Source organism: Dermacentor silvarum, chromosome 1 (genome assembly GCF_013339745.2).
Source record: "Dermacentor silvarum isolate Dsil-2018 chromosome 1, BIME_Dsil_1.4, whole genome shotgun sequence".
NCBI lineage: Eukaryota > Metazoa > Arthropoda > Arachnida > Ixodida > Ixodidae > Dermacentor > Dermacentor silvarum.
The window spans coordinates 74,596,736-74,609,208 of record NC_051154.1 but is presented as its reverse complement, the minus strand read 5'-3'; the positions used below and the strand labels follow the sequence as shown (position 1 = coordinate 74,609,208).

The 12,473-nt window shown below is 47.9% G+C and overlaps 1 protein-coding gene across 1 annotated transcript in view; it reads right to left on the bottom strand.

The window, feature by feature from the left end:
* LOC119466250 (putative sodium-coupled neutral amino acid transporter 7) overlaps positions 1 to 12,473 on the bottom strand; it is a 75,254-nt gene that overhangs the window by 13,453 nt on the left and 49,328 nt on the right. The window contains exon 4 of the mRNA XM_037726731.2: positions 10,221 to 10,419. Coding sequence (XP_037582659.1) covers positions 10,221 to 10,419 — 199 coding nt within the window. The remainder of the gene's footprint in view (positions 1 to 10,220; positions 10,420 to 12,473) is intronic.

Below are 12,473 nucleotides of genomic sequence, written 5' to 3'. Positions count from 1 at the left end.
GGCCAGCACTCCCGAGCACCCAGCCTTCCAAGGAGCCTACACGTTTGATGCCTCCATCGAAGCAACCTTCAGTTGATGTTCTGCCAACAGTAGACCGCCATATCATTCCGATGCTGCGGTCCATAATTGATGTCATCAGAGTAATGCTGACCAGCATGGAAACTTCATCCGCCGAAGGGGACTACAAGTGCTGGACTCGCTGAGCCCAGTCCTAGCAACCGTCGAGTGAACCATGGCTGACAACCACCAGTTATTTCGTCAGGAGGTCAGAGAAGCATCCATTATTCAGTGGAACGCCAGAGGTCTAAGATCTCGCATTGCTGATTTTCGCCAGTTTGTACATGCTAACCGATTTCCAATCATCGTTATCTGCGAACCAAATTTAACACACCCTATCAGACTATCCGGCTATGAGTCAATTACGTCCTCAAATAACAACGGAAATAGCAAGGTAGTCTTTATTCGCCGTGAGCTTACGTCATCCAGCCTGTGCAACCTCATGACGACAATCAGTATGTCTGCTTAACCGTCAAAAATAGAAAGCTCACCTTTACACTTGTAGGCGCGCACCTATCCCCATCAAGCCCGTTTGACACCAAAAGACTACAAGACATAATAAAAGCGTCTCCTGGTCCTTGGATTATCACCGGGGTCTAACGCCCATCACACCATTTGGGGAAGTTTAAAAGTCAACGCAACCGGACGAAGACTGGCTTCATTTTTCTCCAATCATGACCTCTTGCTGCTGAATGACGCTAGTCCTACGTTTCTACGGGGCACAGTGTACAGCAGCTGCCTGGACTTGACCTTTGTATCACGCCGCTTTGCCACACGCGTTAAGTGGTTTTTGGACATTGAGACATGGTAGCGATCACATCCCCACTTACCCCTAGATCGACGGCATGTTTAACACTCACCCGCCAAACACACTACGAAGAATTGATTGGACTGCGTTTAAAAACCACCTGGAGGACGCTTGTCAGAAAGGTCTCTTATCTGGAATGCAGGAAGCTATTAAAGAAGTGGCGCAGACCGCTATGTGCACGCTCATGTGCTCATCGAAGTACACGCAATTCGACCTGGAGTTGGAGCGACTTCGTACTACTCGTCGTCGCGCCGAACGAAGATACCGACGCACGAAGTCCATTCACGATCTCAGGACAGCCCGGCGCAATCAAAAGATACAACGCCGCATAGATAAACTGGAATCCGAGCGATGGACAAAATTTTGCGAGTCCCTTGACCCCCGCAAGCCACTGTCTCAAATATGGAGAACTGCGAGAGGCCTATGTTCTGTTCCGGAACAACGCTTTCCATTCAAGGCACTAGCACTTTTCCAACACCGACAAGATCTCGACGTAGCGGAAGATTTCTGTGCCATGATTACAGGCCAGTCAGCGGGATCAAGTTCCCTTACATTTGAATACGTTCCGGACACACGGGACTCACGCATGGATCTGCCGTTCACCACACAAGAGCTCGACGCAGCACTTGCCCTATGTAATCGGTCGTCTTCACCTGGACCAGATGGTATTTCTTGCCGTACCTTGTGCCACCTCGGTGAACTAGCGCGAAGTGCCCTGCTGAACATCTTCAATGAGTCCTGGGAGAATGGAAACGTTCCTCAAGAATGGAAGACCAGCCGCCTGGTACCACTCCTCAAACCTGGCAAGTCTCCCCTAGAGATTACTTCCTACCGCCCAATCGCGCTGCCTAGTTGCATTGGGAAGGTGATGGAACGAATGATCCTCGCCAGACTTGAATGGTACCTGGAACGCTATGAAGTTTATCCAGACGCAATGGCTGGCTTTCAACGTCACCGATGATCCATTGACAACGTCATCGATTTGGTTACTTACGTTCAACATCAAAAGACGTGTAATCGATTATCTGTCGCCATGTTCCTCGACATCAAAGGAGCATATGACAATGTTCTTCATGAGGCTATATTAGAGGCTCTGTAAATGGTTGGCCTCGGCGATCGGCTTTATCGTTGGACACGCAGTTATTTACATATGCGGTCTCTATTCGTGAATACTGAAGACGGCCTAACTTCTCAACACTATACACACCGTGGAGTACCACAGGGTGGTGTGTTGAGCCCAACACTCTTCAACCTTGTGCTCATTGCTCTCGTAGAATGCCTACCAAATACGGTAAAGTTGTCAATATATGCGGATGACATATGCGTCTGGGCATCTGGCGTGACGCGTCCTCAAGTACGTGCAAGGCTCCAAAAATCTGCGGCGTTGATAACGACATACCTTAGTGAACAAGGCCTCAAAATTTCCCCAGAAAACGCGCATTGGTCGCATATAGCCGAAAACGAATGACAACATACACCATATCCATCGATGGACAAAATATCTCTTACGTCAGAACGCACAGGTTCTTAGGGGTAATCATCGATCGTGACCTCTGTTGGAGCCCCCATGTCACCTACCTAAAGAAGCGCCTGACAGCCATCTCTCATCTCTTGAAGTTTCTTGGAGGAAAATCCTGGGGTACTTCAGTACACGCGATGATGCAACTCTACAGGAGGCTGTTTCTCGGGTATCTGAGGTACAGCTTGGCAGTGCTGACCAATACCTGTAGAACTAATATCCGTACAATCGAAAGTGCTCAGGCACAGGCACTTAGGGTCTGTCTAGGATTGCCACGATGTACATCAACATCAGAAACCATTGCAATTACACATTACCCAGTCAAGATTCACATTATTATGGAAGCGCTCAGAGCACACGTCAGGCACCTTGCTCGCACCCCTTCCCACTATCTAGCCTGACTGCCAGAAGACCGACCACGTGCCTCTTGTCAGACGATACTGCCTTATCGTATATACCTTCCATCAGGTTACACAGCTGCAACGAGAGTTTTGTTTACTCCTTGGTGCTTGGCTCAGCCACAAGTTCGACTGACAGTGCCTGGAATTCGAACGAAAGCCGAACTCTCATCACCACCTCTCAAGCAACTTTCGCTGATCATGCTGTATGAAAGATACAGTGACCATACCCATCTATACACTGATGGTTCAACCAGCATGGACGGTTCCGCAGGATCAGTGTTTTTCCTGCGAAAGTCTCCACCTTGAAGTTCAAGACATCACACCAGACGACATCGACAGCTGCGGAGCTTGCTGCTCTTCGTAGCGCACTTCGCATAATTCGTGAGGAACCACCTAACAAATGGAGTTTTCAGTGACTCCAAGGCAGCGCTACATTGCTTGCTTTCCGCCTTACGCCGTGGACCCTACGAGCAACTAGTCCGAAATCCGAGAGCTCCTTCATCCCCTCGTCGAGCAAGGACACGACGTCACCTTTCAGTGGCTTCCCTAGCCACTGTGGCGTAATGGGCAACGAATATGCCGATGAAGCTGCTCGATCTGCTCATGAAGACGGCGCACAGGAACCAATCCCGCTGTCAAGAACAGATGCAGCAGCGAAACTTCGAGAGCTTGCAAACGATGCCACACAATCGTTGTGGAACACACCTAGTATGCAACACACACGTCTGCATCGACTGGACCCCTGTCTTCGACTTCGACCGTCCACCTGGACTATCCCGACCCGAAACAACGGTACTTTGCCAATTGTGGCTTGGTGTCGCATTTACAAAGTCGTTTGCTTTCCGCATCGGATGGGAGGATAGTGCTGCGTGTGACCACTGCGGCGACGATGAAACAATCGAGCACGTACTGTGTCACTGTCCATAATACAGCGCACATAGGCAGTCACTCGCGACGGCGCTGGCGCGTCTTGACGACCGGCCACTTTCGGAGCAGACAGTCCTGGAACGCCGGCCTATACAGTCGTCACACAACAAGTCAGTCAAGGCACTCTTGAAGTTTTTGCGATCGAGCGTCTGACCACGGCCACTGGATAAAAAAAGGTCACCTTTTTTTTTATCCAGCGGCCGTGGTCTGACAGACTAGTTCTCACAGACGTTTCCAACTTCCTCTTTTTTTTTATTCCTCGATTTTTTTTTCGTGACTGCTTTTTATCTTCCCTATTCTTTCCGCCTTTCATTTCCCCTTCCCCTAGTGCAGGGTAGCAAACCAGAATCTTTTCTGGTTAACCTCCCTGCCTTTCCCACCACGTTTCTCTCCCCCCCCTCTCTCTCTCTCTCTGCGCGTTCCAGTTACGAGCACTCTCGCGAAGTATCCTTCCAGGCGTCTCATCGCACCGCCGTTAGAAGAGCGCCAGCAACGCCTCGCGCATGGCGAGACAGCGCGTGTCTTGTGCGCGCGCACGCGGCTGCGCGTGTTGGTTGACTGTGGAACGGGGTCCTGCTAACAGCTCTTGCTTAACGCCACGCATCAGATGGCGTAGTTTCTTCGGTCATGTTTGGATCCGCGCGCGCTTGAAGTGGCGGGACATGTCCTCGATGTACATGCCGACACTCGTTAGTGCGGTGGTTTCTGGCTTGTAGAGCGTTCTCTGCCTTCTCTCGCCGATCGGTGCTGGCATACGTGGCAAGCAACTGTCGCCTAAATTCTTGCCATGAAGATAATGCTGCTTGATGGTTCACGTACCATGTCCTCGCTGACTGTTCTAACGCGAAGTACACGTTGCGAAGCTTCCGTGCCTCGTCCCATTCATTGAAATTTGCGACTCGCTCGTAGTGTTCTAACCAATCTTCCACGTCTTCGAACGCATCGCCATGGAAGGACTTAGGCGTACGTGATGGGTACACGACTAGCGGCGACGATGCCACCGGGCTGGTCATGGTTTGTGCCGTCGCTGGTAACTGTTGCCTGCACCGCGGCAGCAGAAGGAAGCGGTCCGAACTCGGGCGGGTCTCCTCGGAGGCGGCAGCTTGTGCGCTGGTGTACTGGAGTAAACAGCTCTCCGGGCTCCAATCGCTGAAGGTCAGGGCTCCGCTCTCTTGCGCACTGGGGACTTCCAATCGTACCCAGCACCTCCACCAGAAATGCAGCACTCTTCAGTGAGGCACACTAAACACTAGTTTATTGTGGGCGAACTTGTGCCCGGAAACTAAAACACATTCACACAATTGGCAAGCAGAGTTAGCAGGATCCCGTTCCACAGTCAACCACGTCCGTAGATTGAGCACACACGCAGCCGCGTGCGCGCGCACAAGACACGCGCTGTCTCGCCATGCGCGAGGCGTTGCTGGCGCTTTTCTAACGGCGGTGCGGCGAGACGCCTGGAAGGATACTTCGCGAGAGTGCTCGTAACTGGCACGTGGAGAGATCTCCGCGGCAATTTGTCCAACGAGAAAAATTGCTCCAGAGGGAAAACAAAGGCTAAAATTTCGCTACACACTTGAGCGCGATCTAGTTTCGAAAGAGACCGTCCACCGTGGCGTCTCGGTGAGTCCTATTGACAACCCAATCGAGAACTCGCAAGTCCGACAGACTCGTACAGGATGTCATTATTTGATAATGGTAGGCACTGAAATCAGTAACATTTAGTTCTTCGACGCGAAGTGCCCCATGAATAAGATATAACACAGCGACAAAAGACGCAATGCTCACTGGTTCAACAATCTGCAGTCCAAGTGGCAAAATGTAAAAAAATATCTGGGGATCGATTTACGTGCCAGAACCATCATTTGATTATGAGGCACGCCGTAGTGGGGGACTGCGGGTTAATGTTTACCATCTGGAGTTCTTCAACGTGCACCCAGTACACGGGCGTTTCTGCATTTCACCCCCATTGAAGTGCGGCCGCCGTAGCCGGGGTTCGATCCTGCACCCTCTGGCTGAGTAGCGGAACGCCATAGCCACTACGCCACCACAGCGGTTGAGTCCAAGTGGCAAGTCAACCGACTAATATCTATATATATATATATAGAAAAATCAGAAGCACAACTTCGCGGTTATCTTAGGTTTATTTACCCAACAGTTTCGGTCGGTGCACCGACCTTTTTCAAGGGATACAGGAAATTCTCGCAACAGTCTTTTTATATCTTCAGGTAGAGAAAGAAGACGCAAAAAAAGTGAGAAAGGAGAGATACAGCAAAAAAAAAAAAAAAAAAAAAAAATCCCAGGGAGGAGAGCCAATGGCAGGGAGATTACTTGTTAGTAACGGGGTTCTTCACGACGCGTGCTTGTCATTATTGCCAATAATGACATTACTGTCATTACTGCGACATTACTGTCATTACTGCCAATAATGACAAGCACGCGTCTTGAAGAACCCCGTTACCAAAAAGTAATCTCCCTGCCATTGGCTCTCCTCCCTGGGTTTTTTTTTTTTTTTTTTTTTTTGCTCTATCATTTTTTTTTTTTTTGGCGTCTTCTTTCTCTACCTGAAGATATAAAAAGACTGTTGCGAGAATTTCCTGTATCCCTTGAAAAAGGTCGGTGCACCGACCGAAACTGTTGGCTAAATAAACCTAAGATAACTGCGAAGTTGTGCTTCTGATTTTTTTAAATACACTTGGCCCATTAAATACACTCGTCCGTTAAAAAACACTTTATGCTTACACCTATATCCGAACAAAAGATAAATCGGATTTTTTTTCAGGAAGAATAACTCAAGACGACCTGGGTCATAAGCTTTGGTAACGGTCCATCCGAGTATATGGCAATCCTGTCAACTTCTACAAGATCATCACTGCGAAGTATCTGCCCTGCCGGGCTACAGAGTTCAGTCGTCACACTGAGCGACTGGATCCTTCCAAGAGGGACCCCTGAACACCGCAAAGCTATATATGACAGCGTGCTGATCTACCTCATAAGGAGCGAAAATTTTAACCTAATCTAGGCACCTTGCCAGAAAAACCACTGGGGTTGCCTCTTAATACATGTACATTTTCTTTAATAAACGTCTATATAATTGACTATTGCACATTATTTTCCATCTGTTGCATTTATTTCATTTCCTTACACTTATTGAACGGTGTAGTGACTATCTCAACTTTAGTCGTCTTTACTGTTCCACTTGCCGGTTTAGAGCTTTCTTTCGACATTTTACTAAGCACTGCTTAATTTTGTCATCTGAACTTGTTACTGCCCTCTTGCAGTTAATCCTTTTTACATTTTTTGCGGATTTTACCTTTCCGTTTAACTTTTCCTCTGTTTATAGTCTCATTCCTACACTTTTATAGCTTTTCTCGAGTTTAGACATGTTCTAACACTGCTGTGCCACCTAGTGAAAAGATGGTACTTGTTAGCCGATTTCGTCACCCCGTTTTACTATTGACTGCTTTTACCTAGGCCTACTTTCTCCTTTCTCTTTCTCCTTAATTTTATTTGGCATTTTAATATAACGTTACGTGCAATTGATGTACAAGGCTATTTAAAAGATACTTACACTTAGTCCAAACGCGACAAAGTCGGCGATCGACTAGCAATCGGCACCACCTCGTCTTTCTAATCTTATGGCAGCCACGCCGCGTCGGCCTTTATCTGCGGCTGTGCCGTATCAATATTATCGCTGGTTAAAAAGCTGCTCAAGCTTTCATTCGAACGAAACCATGCACAGATATTTTTCTTCTCTTGAGCAAACTTACCGGTCGGCCTCGCAGCTCACTGATAGGATAGTTAGGCATTGTTTGCGACAGAAGCATATCAGAAGTCCACCCCTAGTATGTTTGCAGCGGCTGCAAGGTACATACCTGCCGCCTTTGTGCTGCAGACGTACAGTTGGCGCCCGTGCGTTCTTTATTTTCCGCCACGAACCTGCGTTCTCGTTTTCTTTCATTAGTTCAAGATGCCACATTAGAATATAGAGATTTAACTGGGAGTGTTCATAGTTTCTACTGGATTGTACTTATTCCTTCGTCAGCGATCGCTTTAAATCGCACACTTATGTGCTTCTGTGCATTTCGAGCTGTGTCGCTCTAAATGCGATTACGATACAATTATTCGATTCTAACGAGCGCCTTTTCTGTGCGGAAAAAAATATACTATCGAAGAAAGCATGCGTGTTAGATTCGAGTACTAAACCAAAAGTGTAATACACAGCCCATGAGCCTGCGCTGCCCTCTCGGCTTGCGATGCTTGTTATAGTCGTAGACAGATCTTTCGAATGCAGTGGTGACTCCCCAAGGTGTCCTGTGTCTTATGTCATTCATAGTTTCTCACTCCTTTAATCAACGAGAGACCTGGACACTTATCTCTCGACACACTGTTGCCAATCCTCGTCGTAAGCTGCGGGTCCGTAAAAATCGTGAACTATACGTCCGAGATGGCCGCAGCGAGTTTCCGGCTCTTAATGCCCTCCTTACTATAACCCCACAAAAAAGATATACGCGTTAAAATCCCCCACTATGATAACAGGGGCTGATTTTGCCAATTGCAGACCTTTTGGAAAATCTCGTCAAAAGACACACCCCCTGTTTATCGGTCAACTACATTTATGTTCAACACTTGCACACTTCTGCTAATACGTACGTTCGGTAAAAGCAGAATTCAGAATTCAAGGAGCAGTCTGGAGGGGCTTGTTCGCTCACGTATTTAGTTGTCCTGCGCTGTTTTCAGCTATTGATAGTGAATAAGCTTGTCAGTACAGGAACAAACAAATTGCAATTGCTGTCTGCCTCTGTCGCCACAGTGGCGAGCGGAATATCGAGGGCATTGATTCATTTTCTGAAGTATTAAAATCTTGATGCGTGTTACAATTGAATACACTGCGTTTTTTTTTTCTATTATGGCCGGTGACAAATTGCGCGTTACAACCAAGAGCGCATTAAAATCAAATAGATACGGTATGTCAATTTAGTAAATATATTACTGCTCGTTATAATTACCTTAGCGCCCCTCCAAAAATACCGTCATTCTGCCCACACTGCCCGCTATATCTGTGCAGAGATTCAGCTCGCCACCCGAATCGTTTCAAGTAACATTTCAAGTCGTTGACAAGTTGCGTATGCTCTGTGGAAATACGGACGTACATACTCGACAGGTATGGCACTAAGCTCGCAAAAACTTCTGAAGCATTTATTAGGCGGATGAGTATAGAGACAAACAATATGTACAATCAGGCCCGTCGCACATGCACTTGACAGGATTGTACCTCTGATGAATAGCACAGGATTGCAGCATCACCAATTTCGCTGGCCTTATCGCTGCTTTTGGGAAAATAGCGACAACTTTCACCGCTCAAGAGGTGCCGTGGCCTTATCGCTGCTTTTGGGAAAATAGCGACAACTTTCACCGCTCAAGAGGTGCCGTCACTACAGGCGGAAAGGGCAGCGTGCAAACCCAATCTTGCGAAATCCCTCGCTCTGCTCAAGAGGGCAACGCTTATCGTACTATTGATTCCTGATGCGCCGGCTCGAGCTACGATATGTGTACACAGTTCGGCATCACGCGCAACTGGGCCAGCTGCAACCTGCAGTCACTCGGGTGTAATGAGCGACAAATGTGGCAATTTTCCTCTCGCGCGCACGTAGTGATGGAACACACACACACATTATATATATATATATATATATATATATATATATATATATATATATATATATATACCTACAACATCGCACGGACGAAGCTGACATTTGGCAACAGTTAAAAGTGCATGAAAGCCGCGCGTCCCAGTCGCGTCCCAGTCGCATGATGGGCGCACATTCGTCACGTGGCAAATCACAAGTTATTTTCTGTAACTGGCTCGTATCGCCACCTTCCGTTGCATGATACGGGCCACTCAAACCATTTAATCACGGCGACTTCCTGGGCGGTGACGTAGGCCAAAGATAAGGACAAAGCGGAGCACAAATGAGTGCCAATTCTTCCAATGATGTACTGATTAGCACCGATTATTACAAGCCCTGAGGTGCAGGAAGAAATCGTGGCCCCCACAGACCGGTGCCGGAATGCGACATGAGAAAGGAAACGTATCCTCGCGGAGCAGTTGACTTGAGAACGACTGATCTCCTGAACTTGAGGCTTTGTCGAAAGATAAAAGAAGGGGGGGGGGGGGGGGGGGGCGAAGCTGATGCGGGAAAGGAGTAGTGTTCGTCGAAGTCATTTTACCCGTAGCGCACTGGTCACAAGGACTCCAAACCTCTCAGAGGCACGGACTAGCTTACCGTCTCAAAACATCAGCGTCACCCATCAAGACGCATATCACAGGCTTCGCACGTTGCAAGGCCGGCCCACGAAGGCACTGTCCAACTTGTTACACCACGACTACCAGGAAACAACGGCATGTTCCTACTAAACGAGACTTGTCGCGGTCTAGCGCGAAGTCAAACAGCATCCCGTATCACATCCTATCGGCGTCATGCAGACAAGAAATAAGCAATCTTACGTCGGTCGTACTGGTCACCGATGACGATGAGGAAGGTGATGCTGATGCCGTAGCACGACAGCAGGATCGAGACGGCCGCCACTTGCTGGGCTCGCCGGCCGCACGTGGTCAGTAGCACGTCGTGGAACGTGGTGTCACCGTTCAGGTCGGAGCAGTAGCCCAGGATCAGCATGGTCACCACATTCAAGCAGATCATGAGCTGCGACAAGGGCGTGGTTCCGAGACCCACTTGAAACGCAATGCGGCTGAAATACTACAGCCAGCTCACACAATGCAAACCTGCCTTCTAGTACTTCCCAAGCGCTTGGCTTAAGGCGATGCGTGCCACGTGACACTGTTCTGAAGCATGCTTCGTGTGGACACTCAACGATGGCGAACGTTTTATTTTTTTGTGCGTTACAAATGAAGAGGCTAACCGCTTTAAGCCTGGGGGTAGGTATACATGCAGCGAACTTTAACGACGAACTTCAAGCGTCAGAAAAAGCGGCGGCACGACGCATGTTCGCTGGCTTGCGCCGTCTCTGTGACCAGAGGTTAAAATCATTCTTGATAATATTTATGCAATGGACAAAGTAGCAGTTTTTGGCATTACCAATTTGATAATATGCAAATAATTCAATGTCCAACACGATTAATATGGTTATAATACTTTTCATTGCGATCGCTCGCTGCGAGCCGGCAACTGAGAAAAAAACAATACCTAACTCTGCCACTCGTATAGCCAGGCTAGTTATGCGGCTTCCAACAATTACGATTGAAAATAAATATTATAATGTGACTGCTCTAAACAATGAAAGAGAAACAGGCGGGATTGCCACGCACGCATCCTACATGGAATGCGGAGGCTGTGCCTCTGCACTAAAAACAGGACAAGATGTCTCCTTAGCATAGAACTTGTCACGCTGTCGAACACGTTAAATTATCTTGGTAACACTGGGCCCGACTGCGGCTCTAAGATTTCTCAATTGTCATTTTAGGAGAATTATGCGCAGAATTCGCCTCTATATATGATATAACCGGTACTTGCGGTCGCTGAGAGCTTTTGCGAAACTTCGGAGAATCGCCATGTTGGCAATGGAAGTCAGAAAAGTACGGAATCATAAATCGCTTGAATACCTGCGTCGAGACGCAACTGCATGATTTGTGATTGCCTGTTGGCTGAGTGGTGTTCAATCTGCATGCGTAACATGGCCGCGTCTCTTTTTGACACTTGCCAGGAAGCGAGATGTCTGGTGTCACTTCTCTTGAAGTGCAAGCTACTGCAACACGCCACCGATCGCCTCGTTCTTTATTTCTGACATTACGTTCAAATATAGTGGCCCCGATCCAAGACAAGGAAACAGTTTCTCGAAAACGCGATAATGCGCGCCACACGAAAGCGTAAATAGGCTGTAATAATGAATTTCTGTTCGTGTTGTCGTGCAACTCGCCCGCCGTTATACAAGCAGACGAACCGGAATACAAATCATAGCGGTAGGAACGATTCTCCACGCGGATTGGCTCATTTTCGTAGCCACACGAAACTGGCCAGGCCAGATCGGCGGCCGTCGTCAACTTTTTTAACGCCGGGCGTCTGGCTATCGTCGCCGGACGAAGTTCGTCGCTTGGACGCGTAGAGTTCGCTCCGTGTACTCCAGGCTTTACTCGGTTCTGAATTGTGATTTTAAGAGAAAATGTTTGAGCCGGCTATTCACCGCAGGCTTTCACAAATAAAGATCAAGAATAAGACGAATTCAGTCACTATTAATTTGTCAAGTGTACGTACAGGGTCATCTGTCAAGGAACGAATGAAAAGCGAATCTATGACGCGACCCGTTCCGTCATGCTTGAAAAAAAGAAAGGCAATCACTGTTGATAAAAATATTGCGTTCCGTTTCCCGTGGCTTTCAGGCTCTGACGTAGGCACTGCTGAAAGTGTACGCATGGTGTCAACATGCTTCGTTAGTTCATGTTCTTCACGGTCGCACGCTCACGAATCACGCTTTATTAAAGTAGAATTGAATTTGACTAATAGGGCGGCCATAGCCTAACAACTTCGGGTATAGCCTACATCCATTCAAAGCAGTCGAAAGAACCACCAGCGTAGCAGAAGGGCGCGCTGTACTGCATATAAATTCCTGAGTGCGCAAATTTTCTGAAAGAAATTCCGTTATGCCATATAAATGTTGCATGGAAATGCCGGCACACGCGGTCTTTCGCGTTCAGTGGATGGATGCGTCCGTTTAACTTTAGTGCAGAATAAACGTACTATAG